Source organism: Prinia subflava, chromosome Z (genome assembly GCF_021018805.1).
Source record: "Prinia subflava isolate CZ2003 ecotype Zambia chromosome Z, Cam_Psub_1.2, whole genome shotgun sequence".
Taxonomy (NCBI): Eukaryota; Metazoa; Chordata; class Aves; order Passeriformes; family Cisticolidae; genus Prinia; species Prinia subflava.
Window position 1 is genome coordinate 31,873,128 of NC_086283.1, and position 22,241 is coordinate 31,895,368.

At 44.4% G+C, this 22,241-nt stretch overlaps 1 protein-coding gene across 3 annotated transcripts in view; it reads left to right on the forward strand.

Annotated features, from left to right (window-relative positions):
* Positions 1-22,241, forward strand: part of GRIN3A (glutamate ionotropic receptor NMDA type subunit 3A) — a 79,766-nt gene that overhangs the window by 44,930 nt on the left and 12,595 nt on the right. For all 3 annotated transcript variants that reach the window (XM_063422721.1, XM_063422722.1, XM_063422723.1), the window contains 3 exons: positions 8,904-9,049; positions 10,600-10,715; positions 12,732-12,883. In XM_063422721.1, coding sequence (XP_063278791.1) covers positions 8,904-9,049; positions 10,600-10,715; positions 12,732-12,883 — 414 coding nt within the window. The remainder of the gene's footprint in view (positions 1-8,903; positions 9,050-10,599; positions 10,716-12,731; positions 12,884-22,241) is intronic.

Here is a 22,241-nt window from a genome sequence, read left to right on the forward strand (position 1 = left end):
CTTTCTTCTAAGTCAGCTACACAATGGACTTCCACCTATCAGGTGGTAGGATCAGCTTATGCATCTTCACTGTTCTCTGTACTTGTTGCCAGTTATGCCAGTAACTTCTTGTAATTCTCCACTTGTATTATTTCTTGCAAGGGTCTGAGCCCCCCCATAATGGAGTTGCTATTTCTGGTGGAGGCCTCACTTTCCTTTTTTCAAAAGATCTTATCACATTTATGTATTTAGGTATTTAGCTTGAGATTAAGAAACTGCTACCCACATTGATGGGTAAATGCTAAAACACATTAATTCCTCCTGATGCTTGAAGAACAACCTTCAAGACCATCACCAAATGGAATGAAGAGAGTACGACTTTCTCACTTACACATTTATCTCTAAATTCACTGAAACAATGAGGGGAGGTGAAGAGCAGCCAGTGCTCAACTTCCTGGAGACAGAAGTCCTGCACTGATCCACTGGACTTCAGGGATGACAAGGGTCCAAGTCCTCTGGAAGAAATAGTGGCTTTCACTGAGTGCATTAAGATTTGACTGAACATTAGGTAAAGTCAAATATTAATGTCTATATTTCACTGCGTAAGAGGCCAGAGTTCCTAAATATGGCTGTAATTTTTATTTACACTTCATGCTTAATATATTCCCCACTGATTCCAAGAAGGAAAAAATCCTTCTCTGTTCCCATGTTGGATCTATCACACAGGATTTACCTTCATTACCATCATTTACCTTGAACCCAAAGTGAATAACAAATAACATGTTGAAGAAATGAGGACTGTCCAGGTAGACAGTTCCACCTACAATTGGAAAACTCTTCATCCTGGTATCTCATGACCGGTTTACAATGCAAATCCATTGTTTGTTCTTCTCCTGGAAAGTACACACCACTGTTCTTGCTTTACAGGTTTAGGCAGGGGAGTGTTTTGAACCCTGGCAACCATGGGACAGTTGCCATATAGCCATGGGGTAGGAGGACAGATCTTCAACCAGGAACAGCTGGAGCAGAAGAAATTTGTAAGAAATAGGATTTAAAGATGACAGTGGTAAACTACATACACTTCAAGTTGCTGCCACATTAGGTTTCCTCCTTCATCTCTCAGATTCTTGTAGAAATCTCTGATAGCTTTTCATCCAGAGACTGCAAACACAGAATGGAAGGACAAGAGGAATTCTCTAACCAGAAATCTTCTTTGGTATCTCTCTTGTCGCTTGAAAATGTTCTCAGCCACCCAGCTCTCCTTTGCTTGGCTGTAATTTGATTTTACCTGCCTGACAGTGTATTAGCCATGTTTTACAGGGAGCAAGGAGAAGAATTTGCTGGATGAAGTTACTTCATCTGGAACATCTTTACGGGTGCTGAAGTGGAATTGGAAGAAGTGCTCTACTACCTTTTGGGAATTACATCATTTTTTTCACTCATTTTTTCCCTCATCCATGCTTTTGCCTCATCAAAGTCTACCCATTTTTCTTCCAATATTTTACACTTTCTACTTTATAGTCTTCATCTCTCCCAGAACAAATCACAGCTCAAAGCTCTGTCCAGAAAACTCTTAGAATGTTATTAAGAAACTGTGATAAACACACCTGCAATTTCATATTCTCCAGAGAGCTTTTTGCACTGCCCAGCACCAGGCAACCCTCAGAAATTATCCACAGACCTGAGTCCTCAGTTTCAACCCTGAACTGAACGGCTCTTCCAACACACAAAGGAATAGAGCCGGTCTTACAGGTCTTTAATTATCAGCACCCACACAGGGACCATGAACATAAGGATTATGTTTTATATTTTTTAGCAGAGACCTAAGTCATAGTTTCCTTTCACATATTCCTTTCTTGCAGTGAAGAGAATAAACTCGCAGCAATGGACTGGGCACTTGTGTTCAGATTGAAGCTCTTCATTGAATTCGTGCAGCTGTCAGATTTTATGCCTACTAATGACCTCTCTGACCTGGATTCAAATTTTTTTAAAATTCAAGATTTAAGAAAATCTGTTATTAGCCTAGCAAGGAAAGAATCAACTCCACGTATGTTTTTCACAACAGAAAAGCAAAAGCGTGGATTCAAATGTATTCTGCAAACACCTTCTCCTGGAGTCCTTGGGAACCTGTCGGCTTCTTAGGCCTAAACACTGAACACATAAGGCAGTTCCTGATCAAACTCCCCACTTTAAGAAGCTGAGCTGTGAATTTTCATCTGCTAAAATCTAAAATTCATGTGCTTCACTGTGAATAATCTTCTTTCATCTCCTTCTGCACCCCATAAATATTCCCTAGTTAGTTTCACTAGTTAGTTTTCAAAAACTCCTGCAAATAAGAAGAGAAGGTCCATGAAGAGTTTTATATCGGTTTGTAGTTGGGAAAGTTTTTTATTACTAGTATTTTATTTGTTTTATTCATCTTCATCTGAAACTTTGCTTAGCACTTCCAATGGCTTATATTTTCTCTCTGGGCTATGGGAAATCTATTGGTTGCTGGGAAACTACCTAAATGAGTTAGTTACATAAGGCAAAGTAAAATACTATTGCTTTATGTGTGAGAGACAGAAGTGTCATTGTAAAACAGCATGTTACTAAAACCACGATTCATCTAATTCTACCCTTCTACAGTGACTAGCAACTGAAACAGCAGATTTTCAAGATTCTGCAGCAGTTGCCTGGCAGAGATCATGCTTGCAATTCTGCTGATACACAAAGTGTCAAGTAAACACTGTACTTGGTGTTATGCCAGATAACCAGCACTGTTGTGGAAGTGAGTTACTAAAACATTTTGCACTATAGTTCTTCCTCAGAAGTTGTTTTAAAAATTAGGAAAGTGTTTCAGCCATGTTCTTCCTTTTAATCCTATTTAAATTACAAGGTGGAGGTAAAAGCTAAATCCCTGTTAGCTCTGTCACTGAAATGAGTGGTCATTGGCACTGCTCTGAGCTACGTAGTTGGTTTCATTTCCCTCAAAAAAATAGTTCATGGAGAAGAATTTAGGCACTGAAGAGGCAAACTGAATGAATTATGAAATACTTCTTGTGAGTTGTTGTTGGAGGTTAGATTTCTTCCTGTTTTTTTACTTACAGAATTTTTTTCCCCCATAAATCACTAGGAGACTAACTACTGGGTGCTTGTAGGTGCTTGACCAAAACAAAGAAGCGGCCAAAGGAGATGGCAGTACTGGGCTACACTTACTGTTTTGGGTCTCTGGCAGTTTCTCTCAAAAGGAGGAGATATCACAAGTTTTGGGAAAGGTAAAGGACATAGCTGGGGGCAGCTTGTCTCTGTTGTTCTCGGTACCGGAGAGGATGGCCGGGCTGCCGCTCACTGTGGAAATTCAGCATTTCACTCTGTCATCACTCTGTCCCATCCTGGGAAATCTACCATCATCTGCTCGGGTGCCCAGAATTCTGAGCTCGCCTACTCCTGCCCTGCTGGGCTTGCTTGGTCCTGCTGCCACTGCTTCTTTGACACTGCTTTGAGGATTTCTGCTACTGTGTGACCCCACACTGCCACTGCTCTCCCAGGACATCCCTGCTGTTCCAGCTAGCACTGACAGAACTTCTGCTCTCACCCACCAGCCTGAGACTTTCTACTGTTCCAGCTTGGTGCTCTCGGAGTCCAGCAGGGGCACCAAGGTCAGACTGCCCTGGACTTTGTAAAAGAAACCCCTCAAAGCTCCTGGTTCTGTTTACTATTGACATTGTACTTGTTGTTTATTTGTCATACATACTAGTAAAGAACTGTTATTCCTATCCCCATACCTCAGCCTAAAAACCCTTTAATTTTCTAAATTATTATAATTTGGAGGGAGAGAATTTGAATTCCCCATCTTTAGGAAGGTCCTGCCCCTCCTTAGCCGATACCTGCCTTTCAAAGAGAGACAGTTGAGATCATAATTAGAACGACAGTTCCCAAAATATTTTTCCTCCAGTTCTGTTCCACAGAACAGACGGAGGCAGCTGCTGCACCCCATCAGTCAGGAGCTGAGAAGGCATTTCTTAGATTTCAGTTACATCATTGCTTATAGAAAATAGACACAGTTTCCCTTCCCAATAGCTGCTCTGTTTCGATGTTCATTGTCTCATCACAGGTCAAACTCCAGGAAATCAGAAGGCAACTGTCTGTTTTTGTGGACCTGTGCAGGGGGATTTGGACAACTGAAGAATAGAACCAATATGATTTCAACAGAAGCTGTTTATTGTTTACGTTACAATCCCAGTTATAGATTCTAAAATCTACAGCCTATGTGGGCACACACTCCTGGTTTGTCAAGAGGCAAGTTCATCTCCTTGAGGTCACCTAATTGTTCAAGTGTCCATTCTCATGCTGAACCTCCTGTATCTAGGATTTACATTTCTCAGGCTCTTCGTTCTTATTTTCATCCTGTTGTTTTCCCATTAACCTTGATGAATTCCTGAGAGCTCTAGAAAACAAGACAGCAGGTGTCTTGTTATCTACAATGATTTTAGTTGGTACACAGGATGACCTAAGTTGTGCAAATACATTGCTACAGACCTGAGACCATAATTTTTCTGTACCTGGTATTCTTACTGCAAAAATAAATGGCAACTGAATGGGATGCAAACTTCAAAATGATACTAAACAAAAGCAGGGCATCAAGGGGACAAAAATCCTTGAGGTAAATCATTTGGTTTTGCAGGACTGGAAATTCATCCAAAAGCCAGAACCTGCTAGAAAGACCTCAAAATCCCACAGTCCAATGGCCTTGATTGTGCCAAGGTTGACTGCTGCATTTCCAGATTTAAGTCACTGCTGACACTGGAGATTTCTGAGCCTGTTTCCTTTCAAGCTGGTGTCCAGGTGTTCTTGCCAATTGACAGCATTGCGTGCAATGGCAATGCATTACATAAAATAGAATGTGTCAAGTTATGTAAACCCCCTGTCATTCAGGACTGTGTTTTCCTGTTTCTGCTGCTATCATCTCATTGGTGTTCATCATGTTTGGAATTTTCATGCATAATTGGCACCCCAAGCTATAGATGTATGCAATGCCAAATACATCTCAACATCTTCCTAAATGAAACACGTTGTCCCCTTCCCACTCAGCAGATGTTTTAACAACAGCAGACAGAAACCAAGGAGACCTGGAAGTAAGAGGCCAAGCCAAGGGAACTGGTAGCGCAGTGTTAGCTTTCAGAAGCAAGAAGCACAAACATCATTTGTCTGGGAGCACCATGTTATGCAAGGCACAGAAGACTCTGAGAAGTCACGAAGTTTGTTCTGGCACTGCCAGAGAATTTGGATGTCCTGTAAAGCTCTTGTGTTTTCTTCTACACTTCATGACCTCCATGTCTCAGGACTCAAGTGACCCAATAACCATTTCACCTCTTCAGTGCTTGGCAGCATTCACATTTCCCTTTGTTTTCTTACACATTGCAATTGTCTCTTGTTTGTTTCCCTACCCATGTTACATTTTCTAAAACAGTGAGACTCGTTCTTGGAAATGCTGGGCACAGTGTATGTGTACTACAGTAGATACTATCCTAAGAGGTCACAAGAACAGGACTGTTCACAAGAACACCAGTTCCAGAAATCAAGCCTCTTTAGCCTTTCTCCTGTGCCTTCATCCTCTACTTCCCAACAAAGCGTGTCCTAGTCCTTCCTCCCAAAGTTGCTCTCTTCACAGAAAAGAGAACATCTTCTTGAGCCATCTATCCCTGTCCTGTGCAGCAAGATCCTCTGGTCTTGGCATTCCACAGCTCTGAACCTATGAAATCCAAGCACTCAGTGTCCAAGACAAGTGGTCAGGCCCCTCTGGCTCTGTGTCCCACTCATCTCGTGAGTCACCAGCAAACCTCCGGGTGTTCTGGATACAAAAATTGTCAACATTCTCTAGTGCCCTTTACCTGCTTTGTGGTGGTTATTCACCTCTAACACTGAGTGTTGAATGAACAGTATATACAAAGAAGCAGAGAATCAACTTAGTATAAATTACTCTAATTCCAGCAGCTACTTCGTCTATTAAGCTGGTCTTTATATTTGCAATTACTGGTATAAAAGTAAGTAACTGCCTCCCTTGAATTATAAGTTTAGAAAAAATAAATACATAGATTCCATTCTTGATTTTTCAAATGCTGGTTTTTCAGATTTCATGATTTCTCTGAAACCCTAGGCATTTACATTCCATTATTGGTTTATAGAAAACAGAAAATCTCTTTCAGAATAAGACTTCAAAAACACAAAAGACAGGGAGCATAAGAAACAAAAAATATTAATAAAAAGAGACAACTAATAAGGCAAGATTCACAGCAAAACTATGGCATTTACCATATCTGTAAGGACAGAGATATTTATGGTTTCCATTTTGTCACATAAGCTTCCCAGGAGAAGACTGCAGAAGGTAAAAAAGCAGCAATGACAAGTGATGAGTCTTGTTTCCGTTCTGATTTTTTTATCTTCTGTTGAAGCAAGTAACCCTTAGCAGTCCTAGCAAATCATCAGTGAAGTATTTTTGGCAGCATTTTGTACTGTCAATCCACAGAGCTGCAAGCAAAATTTCCCTCCTGTGGATAAGCAGCAATAAGGAGAAAACAGAAGTCCTTGAAAAATGTAGAAGATTAAAACAACTGTTAACATTTATCCTTGATAAAAGGAGTTGATCAAATATAAAGTTGTACACACTTGATGCATAAGAAAAAACAAAGATTACCAGAAGTAAGTAGAGCACTGAATACAAGGGATGGCTGAACAACTCCCTTATAATACAGACTTCCCAAGACTTCCCATCAGGCATTTGGTCTTGCTACAAACAAGATATTAAGCCAGATGGACTTCTGATCGAATAAACATTCCGGTGTTGTCATCATTTGGGTGAAATTTGACAGCATGTCCAAAACAGTGGACAATCTTCAGTAAAGGATTTAGGATAGAAAAGTGCATGGAGGTGCAGTTAACTGGATTTATACCAGCCTTTCTCATTCAAGCTTAAAAGTTTGGCCAAATGCAGTCTGAGTGAGAGATGCTTTCTGGTGAAGTCACACTTTATCTGCAGATCAGAGGTTGCACTGCAGTTGGCATCACTAGGTGACCCACAAACTTCACAAGAAACACCCAAGTTGGCTTAGGTACCAGTGTGCATCAGTGTTTGGTCTTAATGGGGTTGCTTCACTGAAACTGCCAGGAATGAAAAACTAAAAAAGTCACCCTGATTGTGGTGATGATCTTGGGGCAGAGAGTGCATCAACTGTACTCCCAAGTTCCTTCTTTAAGCAGGTCATCGTCAGTGTCTCAATATTTGGTCTGGCAGCATTGTGCTAGAAGTCTCTATGACGTACTGTCACAGCCCAGCTGTTATTTATGTCTTCTGGCACTTGAATGCTGCTCCCACATTCCCAGGCAAGAACATTTCCCTCTGTGCCCACAGTCTTTCTAGCGCATCACTATGGCCAGCTCCAAATGCAGGCACACTATACACTGCGTGTCCCACACCCATGTACACCAGAACACATTAAAAAACCAAAAATGTCAGAACTCCTTCCATACCTACAGACTTGCAGGTCTCACTCCTGGGTTGCAACACAAGGGCCAGATCAGTAGACAACAAGGTGGTAACAACCTGCCCACTTTCATTTTTAGTTTCAGGTAAAAATGACCAGAAATACAGAATGTTCATAGTTTCCATAACATCAGAAACACCAGTCAAAAGACCTTTTCCTGTTCCTTTTCAGACTAAACAGTGTAACAATGAGTTTACATCCTATCTCTGCCATTTTTAAAAAAACTAAAGACACTTTTATTTTTGGGACCATTGAAGACAAGAATGGGAAAGGTCCTTTTATGGCTTTGTGCTACCTTGCACTCTGTTCTGTTGAGTTGGTAATGCAGAGGCCCCATAGACTGTCAGAATGCTTCTTCTCTTGGTCTTTGCCAAGCAGAGCACGGCTGTGTTGAGATCATCTTTGCAAGCTGCTGTGATATCTGTGAGCTTCCTGGGAAGCAAATACAGCATGACTGCTCCAGCCTTAGCTCTGTTTGGCTTCCTGAGTTCTGAAAGCTTGGCATGTTAGAAGCTGATGAGTTCCTGAAAGCTTTTTAATTAGTGTGGCTTGGCAGCACATTGCCAGCTCAAGGAAGTGCTTAGCATAGTAGAAAATGCTGCCTGACAACTCCATGGCAGCTTAAGACTTGCCTTAGGAGTTACTAAACGCTCAAAAGGCAGACAGAAATTTCAGAAAGTGCAGTCTGTGAAACCTAAACTGAGCACCTTGGGGCTGAAGACTGTGGAGTCAGTTCAAAGAAGGACAGAGAAGAGAACAGCAGACACAACTGTGTTTGTGTGTCTGTGGTTGCAACCTGGGCTGTGCAGAAGGGAATTCTCCCTCCTCACTGCCAGAGGAGACTTTTTTGGTCACCTTTCATTCCTCAGTTTATCTGTGAGGAATGCGAGCGAAGTCTGTGATACGGTGTCTAGTCTTTTAGAAATTAACTAGGGGTGTTACTCTTCTGCAGAAGCCTAAATAGCATACCTAAGGACAAAATAATACATTCTGCTGAAATAAATCTAGGCTGTGTGTCCTTTGCTGGGTACCCAGAATCCCAGAAAGTGGATTGTAACCAGCCCAAAGAGTGGCTATTCTCGTAATAGTCCCTGAACTACTGTCTGTTCTAGAGATTAATAATCCCCATAAACACCTACGTTTTGGTGTTCAGAGTGTTTCATGGGGATTATTTTTAACATCTGAAGAAAATCCTGAGAGTAAACAGACAGGCTGTTGAGTCACCTGGTAAGACTTTCCAGGCTTTTCTTGGGGGTGGGAAGCTGCCTCCAGGAAAACATCTGAAGAGGGAGGTCCACAAATGCCAAAGATTTCTGAGGTACTTCTGGCACACTACGGCTGAAATAACAGATGTGATGGGGGGCAAATGGTTCTGCTAATCCTCTCCTGTACTCCCCTCAGCTCCACCACCCATCCCAAGGGTTCCGCTTCGGCACAGTGCGGGAGAGTAGCGCGGAGGACTACGTGAAGCAGAGCTTTCCCGAGATGCACGAGTACATGCGGCACTACAACGTCCCTGCCACCACCGACGGAGTGGCCTTCCTGAAGTGAGCCGCGGCATGTAGCACCACACCTGCCCCTCTGTCCAGTTGTTGTCATCTGTTTACAATTTTTAAGAGAGATGCCCAGATTATAGTGAAAACAAGGCCAAAATCAATAGTACGGCTTTTACTTAACAGTAAATGCAAGAGAGAGAGAGAAAGAGAAAGAGAGAGGGGTAGTGGTAATTATGACTGTGGTAGGGAGAGAGAAAGACAGTGACAGAGAGACAGATGTAGTAGAAAATATCACCAGTCCATGGATGCCATGTCCCACTGATCCTCCCCTTGCCAGTGCTGAGGGTCCCACAAAACAAAGGAGTTCAATGGATTGATACACATAAAAGCCAAGTGGAAGTGCCCACCTGGGTGTGAGGGTGCCATACATTGCCACGGCAATGTATAAACTTATGGCAAATTTCTGAGCTTGGGAAGCCTTCGTCATGTAGTGAGAAACATTCAGAAAAAAAATTCAATCCAAGCAAAAGCTCCCAATGAGGTATCTCGGTGTGGTAGGAGGAAAAATAGTTCTCGGAGGGGAAGCTTAATTTGTCAGTAGAATCAATAAAAGAAGCACTAGACAGGTAAAAAGTAATAAAAATCTTGTTGCTTTAGAGAATCATGATGTCAGTGGGCCTCAGAGACATTTGTGTCTAAATCTGGAAGTGATACAACTCTTCCATGAAACAGCGGAGATGGTAATAAGCTTGAAACCATCCATTCTTTTATCTTAGAAGTTGCGTGGCAGATGGCCAGAGAACTTTTCACCAGATGTTTTTCCTGTAGTTTCCTGTTTATATATTTTTTTCCCCAGATGCATCCTGTTGATAACTACGGCAAGTGGCAGGTTTTTGGGTTAAACTGGTGTCAATGAATTGAAATCAATGAAGTAATCACATCAGGAGAACACCCAGACTTTTAAGGGGACAGGAATGGAGGGTGCAATCCTGGGATCAAGATGAGAACAGGCACTGTAGCTGTTCTTTTTTATCATTATTTTATCCAAACATGTTGTTCAGAAATTATTATTTTAGTAAAATTCAGTCATTATTTTCATGAAGACAACACAAGGAAAAGATAAATTGGGTGAAGGAAATAATTTACCTCATATTCAAGGAAAAAGGAAGAGAAATACCTCTGAATAAGTTACCCTTCTGTGGCTTTATTCTAATATTCCGCAGTTTAACATCACAAAGAAACCAAAACAACAATAGCATTTTAGCAATTTCTGATCTTCCCCACTAAAGCCTTGTGCTCACTTTCAATTGAGTCAATGTCCAGCATTTCACAGTGATTTTTGTCTTTCAGAATAATGGTATTTTGTGGAAGCAAAACACGTCCTAAACACACTGACTGCTTTTCATGCACAAAGTTTGCATTTCTTGCACAATTCCCCCCGTTCAAAATAGAAATCAGTTTTTATTTTAATTGCAGATGTGCAAATAGCAATTTCTGGTCCCTGTTTTCATACAGTAATCTTCCAGAGAACTGCATAGACAAATGTTCAGTGAGTGTCACTGAGTCTTACATTGTGTTTTTGACTTTGATGTTGAATACAGGCATGATCCAGAGAAACTTGATGCCTTCATCATGGATAAGGCACTCTTAGATTATGAAGTGTCAATAGATGCCGACTGCAAGCTCCTAACTGTGGGAAAACCCTTTGCCATTGAAGGTAATAACCCTGCTGTGTTCTTCCTTTGCTGAATTTACTTTGTTGTGCTGTATTATTCTCGTGAAAACACAGAGACGAAACTGAGGACCTCTTGAGGATTATGACAAAATAATGTGACTGAGCAGAAAAAAAGCTCCAGCTTTTTTCTGTGGTTTTTATGGAGATCTCATATCCCTTTTATCACGTGTTTTATGCCAGATTGGGTGGACCTTTGAGCAATTTGGTGTAGTGGAAGACCCTCCATGGCAGGCATAAGAACTAAATGATCTTTAAAGCCTCTTCCAACCCAAACCATGCTGTGATTTTATGATCTGTTGTTATGCTCTATATAAGAAATTATTCCAAATGCTCAACGTGTTTGCTGACAAGGAGGAAGCAGAGTCCATTTCCCTGCTAACCATGAAATAAAGAGGTCCCTGAAATGAGGCCTCTTCTGCCAGTTCACTTTGTTGAATGCGGTTCTGCAGTTTCACTCACATGTGAAGAAGATACATACTTTTCCCTTTTTAAAAGTCAGCTCAAGATTCCTATTGAACCTGTAGTTAATTGAGAAGGCACCCAGCCCTGGTGCTTGCCTCCTGCATCCTCGAGAAATTAGCAAGGACAGCTCAGAAGGCAGCCTGGAAGCTAGGCTGGTGTGAAGCTGCTTCCAGCATCGATGAGCCTATGGGCAGCGGATTTTATAAACCACTTTTGTGATAGATGGCCAGTGGAAAGGACTGGTGTTTCCACTTTTCTCCCTTCCAAGGGCAATCACTCTATCTGCTCCCATCATAGAGTAAAATTACCTCCTTCAGAAACCTGAAAAATCCCTTTCAGATTAAACCAAAAGCTTCCACAACTTCAAATCAAGTAGATTAAATTTCAATATAGAAAAGGAAACAAACAAATAGACCCTGAACTATATGATAACTGGACTTCATATCACGCAACTGCAAAAAAAGTATGCTGAAAATGTGATATTTATGAGTCCTAGCTGTGCAAAATCTGAAACAAATCTTTTGATGTGAGCAAATTCATTCTGGTGGAATTACAGGCACAATGTAAAAAACTCAGCAGCAAGGGAGACTATTATATTGTAGGAACACTTACCATAGCATCAGTCATTGAAAAGTGAGCCACTGTCCTGGCAAATTCACCATTTGTTTATTTGTGAGGGTTGTTTTTTTTTTTCTTCCTGTGTTGTGAGTTTTTTTAAGGAAACAGTCTGAAATTCAGAATTCTGAACTGAAAAACAAAAATCCACTGTGGACTAGAAACGAATCTCTGCAGGAAATTGACATGCAACGGCCTGTCTTCAAGCGATCAATTGTATTTTTTTATAATTTACGAAGTCAAACTCCAGATTCTGCAAATCGATATACCATATTCAGTTACTGAATTCATTTTCACTTACACTAAGTCCTTTACCAGCACTTTAACAAGACAAAGCAGTGGCTGAAACCTGCGTTTACTAGTATCTGAAAATCCCTGTGAAAGCAGAAGTGCATGAATTGAACCATAGCCCCAGGGCTTTAAATTGCTGTGTGGTAACAATGAAGATTGCTCCATATATTTAAATACATACAGCTCTTCATCAGAAAATATGTAAGAAGTGTCACATCTGACACCAGAGTCACATCCACTGCTCTAACAATACATGGGGACCATAGAATGGTTTATGTGACACTGAGGCCATTTTGCATTGCTGAAAGAATCCATGGCAGCGGCATGAAAAGATCTGTGTTTTCAGAGAAAAAGTTTATTCATTCATTGCCTCCATTTTAACTTTTTGAACGTCTAGTTTTACCTATTTCTTGTGTGGCTGTAATAATTTTGAATTTGCTTATTTTGTTTATATTGGTTGACCTTATTTTGCACAAAAAAAGGCCTTGTCTCAGCATTCTTTAACCACGGTAAGCCAGTATTGAGCTGTTTGGCTGAAAAAGAGTACCAGCTTGCTCTTCCATCCTAAAATGCATATACTTCAGCACAAATCAAACAAGAAAGAGATGATTGTACTCTTCTCCCTTCTAGGATATGGTATTGGTCTTCCCCCCAACTCTCCACTAACCTCAAACATCTCTGACCTGATCAGCCAGTACAAATCCCATGGCTTCATGGATGTTCTGCATGACAAATGGTACAAGGTTGTTCCTTGTGGGAAACGAAGCTTCGCTGTCACGGAGGTAAAGCAATGAACTCGAGTCAGATAAGTGAGGCTTTGTGCAACATGACAATTATTTCACCTCATTCCTAAATGACATGTCCACATGGTAGGGATGGGTGGCAGCTGAAGGGAAGGAGAAAGCTTCAAAGGCAAGAGCTGGTGAACCAGGCAACAGTCAGATCAGAGCAGGAGGAGCGCATCAGTGGGACTGCGCTGCTGAGTGAGACATCAGAGAACTCCTCTGGAGACAAGCAGGACATGAAAAGGGCAGTAAAAGTCCTAATGTGTCACAGTGCATAGCAAACTTCTCTGATTCCACCCAATTGTGTATGTATCACCATCCACAGAGAGAGGGGGAGCTCAGGACATCCTGAATTTTTAATACACCCTGACCATTTCCCAAGATGGGCAGCAGTTACTACAGATAGACCATTTCAGTCTGGAAATGGTCTGCTAAGATACCATGACAAGAAGAGAGAAGTAGGAGTCACTTTTATGCAGATCTATGAGAAAAGGAAATAAATCTTCGTGGATGTACATCCAAATACCAAATCAGACGAGTTACGCCAGATCGTGGCAGCTGAAGAGGCAGGCCGTTATTTACGGGAAAAAGATTACTCTTATGAGAAAAAGAGTTTTTCTTCAAGTTCTGCAGATTGTCAAGTGAAAAATTAAGGTAAATTGAGGAATCAAAAGCACCAGCAATGTCTGAGGTTAAAGAATACTCTTTTAGTTTAAGGTCTTCCAAGAGGGATAGGTTATGTATACTCACAGATACAAACCAGTTAGAACTCTGCTGTTTCCTTCTCAGAATGTTCAGCCAAATGCTAAAGACACACTCAGTGTTCCCCAAGAAAGTGGCAGCATTCTCCTATCAAAGAGAAGCTCAGTTTCCTGTGCTCTGACTCCCAGTTTTCAATGGTCCCCTGGAAACTTCTAGCTGCTGACTACGTAACTAGAATGTTAACATTTTTTAGAGTTAAAACAAAGCAAATCTTTATTTGGCATTTTTAATATACTTTTTTTGGTGTATTTCTGCATATCATACTAAATTTTTTACTTTTTCATTATGGTTGTATCAATAGTAAATATAATTATATTTTAACATCAGACATTCATGGAAATGAATGGAAATTTCAATTTATTTTTATTTAACCCACTAATTTTTTCTTTTTTTTTAATGTGCTTAATTCAACACAAGAAAGAAAACTTAACCAGAGGTGTGTATTCACTGCTCTTCCTGATTTCGCTTATCTGAAGATTATATTATCATCTAAAAAAGGAATCATCTTTATAAAATGGCACTTCCTTCGATAACTTCTTGTTACTCTATATTTTAACAAGTCTTTACAATTAAATCTCAGGAAAATTACAAAATGGTAATGGTATAAATTACCTCAAGATTGCTTAAAACTCAAAACTCTTGTAGCAGAGAAAACTTACCTTCGTAATAGCTCCCTAGTGACGTGACAAAAGGAGCTTCCTCTGATCATGTCTTACCCCACAGCATTTATCTGGGGCTGTATGCTCTCTATTCTTAGTCATAGAATAAATTCCAGTTATACGTACAATTTCAATTAGTACTGGTTTTCTCCCAGAACATATGGTAGCTTCCTTAAGTCTGTAGAGTGAGGTACTTAGATCCCCTGGAAGGGGCATGAGATGATCCACGGGGCTGCAGGAGCAAAGTATTAGAATCTGAGTAATATCTGCCTATAAAAATGGTAAATAGATGTTCATCTATGGGTGTCCTTGCTCAAAATGTTACCAAGAGTGGTGCAAAATCTACAAGATTCCTCAAGGCCTACCAACAAATGGAGGGGAGGCGGGACATCTGCTCCAGTCTGAAAAGAAAATTCAGATTTTGCCCTGTGAATGGTTCCATGGAGGGGTTTTGTTGTTGTTGTTTGTTTTTGTGTTGTTGTGGGGTTTTTTCTTTTGTTTTGGTTTTTTTTCTCCACTCTTGAACAGGTTTTAACCATTGGATTTTATGGGAGACTTTAAGCATGGTGTCACAGCTGGAGGACATGTTGTGTTTTAACATAATTAAGTCTTTTGCATATAACCTCCATCTGAAGTCAGGAAAGAGGGGCAGGGGTAGCTGCTCCTGCGCTGGTTATCTTACCACAGTCCTTATTCAGTTTCCAGTTACAGTAACTCAACATTCACAACTTTTTTGTTCAGAAACTAGAGTCCAACAAGCTGGTTCAGGTATCTGAAGTGAAGGACTCAGTTCATGAAGTCCAGCAAGGCCAAGTGCAAGATCTTGCACCTGGGTTGGGTGAATGCTAGGCACAGATACAGGCAGGGCACAAAGAGAATGGCCTGAGAGCAACCCTGGGGAGAAGGTCTTTGGGCTTTGGTGGATTAGAAACTCAAGATAACCTAGCAATGTGCTCTGGTAGCCCAGAAATCTAAAGGTTTCCTTGGCTACATCTGTAAAAGTGTAGGTAGCAGGTCGAGGGAGGTGATTGAGCACCTCTGTTCGTTCTGCTGAGACCCACCCCCCGCAACTGCCACAGAGCTGCACCCAGCTCCGGGATCCTCAACATAAGAAGGATGGGGCACTGATGGATGAAATCCAGAGGAGACCATAAATGTGATAAGAGGGCCTCGATGCTCTGGGGCCAGCTGGAAGAGCTGGGTGTGTTCACCTGGAGAAGACTCTAGGGAAACCTTAGAGCCCCGCCCTGGGCCCAGCTCCTAACTGTGATCCAAGGGAGCTGGAGAGGGACTTGGACAAGCGATAGAGTGACAAGAGAGGGAGAATGGCTTTAAGCTGAAAAAAGTAGATTTAGATGAGATATAAGGAAGAATTTAAACACTTAGGTGATGAGGCCTTGACATAAGAGAAGCTGGAGAAGCTGTGGCTGCCCCACCCCTGGAATTGTCCAAGGTCGGTAGGGACCTTGGGCTTGGAGAAATCTGGTAAGGTGTTTGGCATCTCTGCCTGTGGCAGGGGGTTGAAACTAGATGGTTTGTAAAGTCTCTTCAAAACCATATTATTCCAGGATTCTGTATATTTAAAACATCACTCAAAGGTTCTTATGCAATCAGAAAATGAGCAGAAGCAGATCACTTGCAAGTCTCTGCCATTTGTGGGGTAAGCTCTGCTAAATACAGAGCTCCATTCTCCAGAGTTGCCTCACTGTTAATGCATCTCCCATGTGCATCCCCTCTTCTTCATCTGTTCCTCTTGGCCAAGAACTTGCAGATTTTAGAATGTGTGATTTCTTAGTTGGGAGAAATTTACTAAATTTAATAGCCAAGCACCAAACACTCTCCAAAGCACAGGTTACCCACTGTGACACCAAGAATCATGGGAATTAATCTTAGATTTGCCTTTATGTTGGTTTGTATAATTTACTCCTGTATAACCCATAAATCTCTGTAACTTAACACCCTGCACACAGACACAATAGTATTTTACAGATTCACTGTAAGTGTGGACAATGTTCAACACAGAAAATGATTCATTTTTTGAAAGTCTCGGCTTCTCAATGGGTAGTCATTCACATGGATTATATACCAAAGTGAGACTATATCTTCTTCTATATCTTTTTGATAAATTTGGTCTGTATCTTGCTGCACTTGTTGACTGAGAGTAATGACCCTAAAATTGTCATTAATAACTAATACGTAGTGTTGCCTTCGATATGAGGCAATGGCGACCTGGTTTCAAAGAGTCAGCACGGCAACTCGACTCCTCGAGTCACTCGGTCCATTAACACGCTTACACCAATTTGGTGGACGGCAAATGGCGGTTTATTGTATTACACATGGGGTTAAATAGTCTAAAGGGTCTTCTACTATGTCAGTGGGAGGGAAAAGGATCTAAAGGTCAGTGGTTGGTGGGAAGCTAATGGGGCTAGGAGGGGCCACCACCGAAGGGACGGGGGGAGGGTCCTTATCTTCCCGTGACATCACGTGATCTTCCGAGCGCCTGTCCCTAGCTATCACCCACACATCTCCCCCCCCCCTTTTCACAAAAAAAAATGAGGTAGTTAGAGGCATTGGAGAAAAGGGGTACAAGGTAGTAACTTGATAAAAAAAAAGAAGGGGTTTGGAAAACTTGAGTAAATTCTGCGAAGCTGACTAGGCAGAACTTTGCAACTGGCAGTGTTCACAGTTTGGTTTACAACAATTGTTGCTGTCCTACAAATAGAATGTTGGCCCGTTCTAGGCGTGTTTGAATAAATGTGACCAGCTTGTTTAACAGGCATGGTCCAATGGCAAGAGCTAAGAGTAACATTGCCAGTGGACCTATCAATGTGGAAATTAGGGTGGTGAGCCATGGCGATTGATTGAACCAGGACTCGAACCAGCCCTGTTGGGCTTCCCTGTCTTTCTTTCTCTGAGCCAGTCTATCTCGGAGTTCTGCCATGGAGTCTCTAACGACTCCTGTATGATCAGCATAAAAGCAACACTCTTCTTTCAAGGCGGCACACAGGCCTCCTTGTTGCATGAACAGGAGGTCCAGTCCCCGCCTGTTCTGCAGGACGACTTCTGAAAGTGAGGAAACCGATTTCTCCAGGAAGGAGATGGATTTCTCGATCCTCTGCAAGTCCTCGTCGATAGTCACTTGTAATTGAGAAAGTCCTTGGTGTTGGGTCACGAGGGCTGAGACACCTGTGGCTGTACCGGCCGCTCCCAGGCCGAGCAGCATCGCGATGGTTACCCCTGTTATTATCTCTCGCTTGTGGAGCCGGCCCGGTTCCTCGGAAAGTTGACACACCTCCTCGTCTGAGCGGTACAAGACCCTAGGAACAATCAGAACTTGGATACAAAAATCATCAGAGTCATTGAATTTGGCCAGGGACACACAAGGACTCACCCCAGACCGTTGACAAACCCACATTCCGGATGCAGCTGGGATCACCCACTTATTGATCTTCTTGTCAGGTTTGACAACTTCGGTGCAAACATTTCCCTTCTGCTTGGCTAAAGTTGCACCGCCAAAGCATTTTCCCTGACCCGTTACTTGAGGAAGTATAGGACAGTCTGACCCTGTGTCTCCCCAAAACTGAAGCCCTATGACGTGGGGGTCCCGACTGCCATAGAGGCGGCATGTCCCCCAAATCATTAGAGGCTCCTTCCTTATTTTCATGGCCAGGGCCACCCAGGGGTTCCGCTCTGGGGTGTCCCCTGCTGGCCCTGTTGCACAGGCGTGGCTTGCTGTGGTGGTGGGCACGAGGGCACCGCTGGCGGTGTTGTGAAGCTTTGCCATTGTGTTGCTGTGGGGGGTGCAAAACCGGCTGTCCCCTGTGGGGGCATGGGGTATGAGGGTTCCCCACCCCACTGGGGGTTGGCATAGATGGGCCGCCTTGCATTCACAGCGGGAGGAGGCTGGGTGCGGCCCGCACGCCCCCTCCCTCTCCCGTTTCCCTGAGGCCGGGACCTGCAGTCTTTGGCAAGGTGCCCTCTCTTCCCACAGCCCCAGCAGGGCCCTCTCGCACGGGCTTGGTGCGGGGGCATCGCTGGGGATGGCTGTGCTGGCTGGGGACAGCTCATTGCAATGTGGCCTGCTTGGCCACACTTGAAACATGCCATGGCACTGGTTAGGGTGCGGACGGCTGCTTGGATAGGTGTCAATTGCTCCTCCTTTACTACATGTTTAATCATGTCGGCCAGGCTGGCTCCGGCCGGCAAGGAGCGCAGAATGTCTTTAGTAACAGAGTTACATTGTTGCCGCAGGCAATCGGCTACTACCGAACCCTTCGCCTCTGAGGGCAGGGCAGATTGCTCTATGGCTGCTTGGAGGCGGTCCACAAACTGTGTGAAGCTCTCACTCTTGCCCTGTTTTATGGTGGCCCATGGGGGGGGCTTGGACACTACTCGAGAGGCAGCACGAATGGCCTCTCTGGCTGCCTGAGTGGTGGCTCTGACCTCCTCAGCCCGCATGCCTGTGGCTTGCTGCTGAGGGGTTATCAGGTCATCATGTTTACCTAATAACCTCGATAAACTGGAATTGTGCAGTGGCTGCCCTTCTCCAGAGGACTGAGCTAGGAAGTTTGCACAATTGTCCTTCCATTCTTGTTTGAAAACTATCAATCCCGCCCCATCAAATATCATGCGTCCTATCTGCTTGATATCGAAAGGCAGTAAATCATAATTACCAAAAAGGCCATCCAGCAGAGTGGAGACCATGGCAGAGTGCATCCCTTTCTCTGAAATCGCTTTTACAATTGTTTGTATGTCTTTGGGATTTACTGGCGTGTGTATTTTTTGTTGGTTGTCCCCTATTCCAGTAACCCTTACTGGGAAGGCTTACACTGTGGAAGCCGGTGTCCACTCAGCACAGGCTATTTTTATTTTTCCCCAGTCAGTGACCTGGGCTGGCTCATGTTGTAAACTCTTTTTGGAGTGGCTGAAAGCTTTATTAGGTTTCATTTTAAATCATGTTGGTTCTGCTCTCTTTGTTTCTGAATCCCAATCACTGTCTGTCTGCTCTCCGGAGCTGCTGCCGCCGGTACTGTCTGACAAGGAGTCAGAGGCACACTGCCAGCTCACTTCTGGGTTTGAGTGCCGTTCAGTGCGGCTCCGGCCCCGCCCCTCCTCTCGGGGGTGGCTCCACTCCCGCCCCCCCTCTCGGGGGTGGCTCCGCTCCCGCCCCCTGGGCTTGCCCTGCCTCCTGCGGGGTGAGGTCTCTCCCCTAAATGCTGGCAGTGCTGAACGCAGCTCCCAACGGGACACGTGCTCCTCGCGCCCCTCCCGCACGTGCGTGCCTGTGGGAAACCGCGGCCCCGAGGCGCGCACGCGCTCCTCGCCGCTGTCCCATGCATGCGGGTCCGCGGAAAACCACGGCTCCGAACCACGCGGGCGCTCTCCGCGGCTTTCCCGCGTGTGCACGTCCGCGGGGAACGGTGGCGCCTCCCCGAACGCGCCCTTCCCACCGCCTCCCGGCGCGCACGCGCCCGCGGAAGCCCACGGCGCCGGGCCGGGCGCGCTTTCCCCGCCGCTCTCCCGTGTGCACGCGCCCGCGGGGACTCGCGGCGCCGCTCCGAACATGCACCCCCTCCCCTCCTGCTGCGCGCACGCGCCAGCAGAAGCCCGCGGCTCTTGTCTGAGCACGCATTCCTCTCCCTCTTCCCCGGCTTTCCCCTGCGCATGCGCACTGGCGCACACCCACGGCTCCGGGCTCTCCCCACCACAAACGTTCAGACCCCGCCCCTCCCCGCTGCCGCCGGCGCCATTTTCAAACCCGTACGGTGGCAGTGCCGGCCGCATGCTCTCCTGAGCCACGTGCTCGGCGTCTCTGGCCTCCTCGGCCAGTCCTTGCCAGAAAAATCGTACGCGCTGCCGTGCCTCGGGTACCGAACCACCGATCGACGGCAAGGGGACTGAGGAGGGACCTCCGGATGCCCGGGAAGGCTCCGCGGGCGGGGGGGAAGCCGACGGGCTCGGGGTGGGGGTCGGGGGGTTCCCTGAGGGCACCGGGGGCTTTGGGCTAGGGCTCCGGGAGGGGGGAAGCGTACTTGGCTCCCGCGGCTTCTCGCACTCGGATAAATCATTTTCAGACGCCGTTTGCGTGGTGGCCCCCACTCCCAGCTTAGGAGTGGCCAGCAAACACACACGGGCGGCACTCCAGGTCTCTTGTTCTTCCAGCGCTTTCCGTAAACTTTGCTTGACCCTCCCCCATGCTTTAAGGTGTTTCCCGCTCCCTGTGGATTCCGTATCTTCGGCCAGCGCGAGTGTACACCTCCCCCATACCTCCGAATGGAGGATTTCTACTGGGTGCTCTATCACCCCAAGCTCCAGTAATCTTGCCAAAGCAAGTTGTAAATCTCTGGGCTTGCACTCAATCCCCCACTGTCTGTGAATTACACTTACGACCTTCGCGATTGCCTCCATGAGTCTCGCTGGTCCGGGGACGTCTCCCCCGCCGAGGGTCAGTTCCTTTGGCCTGCCCCGGCCGCTGCTCCTGTCCAGGCGAAAAATCCCGACTCCCGAGCGTTTTTCTTGTTCCCGGGCTTTCGGCACCAGAATGTTGCCTTCGATATGAGGCAATGGCGACCTGGTTTCAAAGAGTCAGCACGGCAACTCGACTCCTCGAGTCACTCGGTCCATTAACACGCTTACACCAATTTGGTGGACGGCAAATGGCGGTTTATTGTATTACACATGGGGTTAAATAGTCTAAAGGGTCTTCTACTATGTCAGTGGGAGGGCAAAGGATCTAAAGGTCAGTGGTTGGTGGGAAGCTAATGGGGCTAGGAGGGGCCACCACCGAAGGGACGGGGGGAGGGTCCTTATCTTCCCGTGACATCACGTGATCTTCCGAGCGCCTGTCCCTAGCTATCACCCACACAATGTAGGTGAAATTCTGATCAGTATAACCTTTAAATTAGTGGGCTGTCCATCATACATTTGTGTTATTACCTCTTTAGCTGTACCTGATTCTTATCCACCTGCCACTCCTGCCCATTGAAGTTAATTTTACTACAGTTTTTTGTTGTTTTGGTTTTTTTTTTGTGGGTTTTTGTGGGGTTTTTTTGGTGGTGTTTGTTTTTTTTGTTTTTTGGTTGTTTTTTTTTTTTTTTTTGGAGACCCATCTTCCTACTCATCATTTTTTAACTCATCAAACACTGGGAAATTATATTTCCTGTGGCAGAACTCACTGCTAGCTCTTTGCATCTCTCTGTGTTTGGCAGTGGACAAGCACTTTATTCATTCTAATTGCATTTCAAAACAAAGTTCCCCTGGAAAGAAATGGACTAAGCCCCTGGATTCAGTCAGGGGTTGGAAGGTTTGCAGTGATTCTTCAAGGTATGAAACCAATAAAGGAGCTTCACTTTTTGAAAGTGCAGAGGTCATAAGTGCTTGGCTTCTGTTTTGTATCAACCTCTCCAGCAAAACCATTTACCTAAGGCTTCTTACCCTGGCCAGCGCCCACTGGATCATTTATCGGGGATAGCTAACTCAGGCTTGGAAAGAACACTGCAGTGAATTGTACTTTACCCTCTCCACTGCTGGCAATTGTGGGTGGTTAGTGGTTGTTCTTGTGAGTGATAACTTCTAGCAATATTTCTTGAGTAGTCTTGGTTTAAAATTATCATATTCTAGTTTCAAAGGAATGCCTTTCTGGCAAAATTGATGAGTACCCTATTTAGGGTGAAAAATGGTGCAGGTGGGATGAGGGGTTGACAGCTATATTTGCACATCATATCTGGACATAATGTATGTAATTTGTTTTTATTTTGCATACAGTACACTCAGCACTTCCTCTACCCTAATGTTACTCTCACTGATGCCTCTTCAGGAGGAGCCAGGCTCTTAAGATTTGCCCTTCAAATATCACATTAGTTCCATCCAAACTCAGAGGAGACTGCAGAGAGAAGGTTTTTACAAAGAGGGTGGAAAATCACTTGCAGATATTT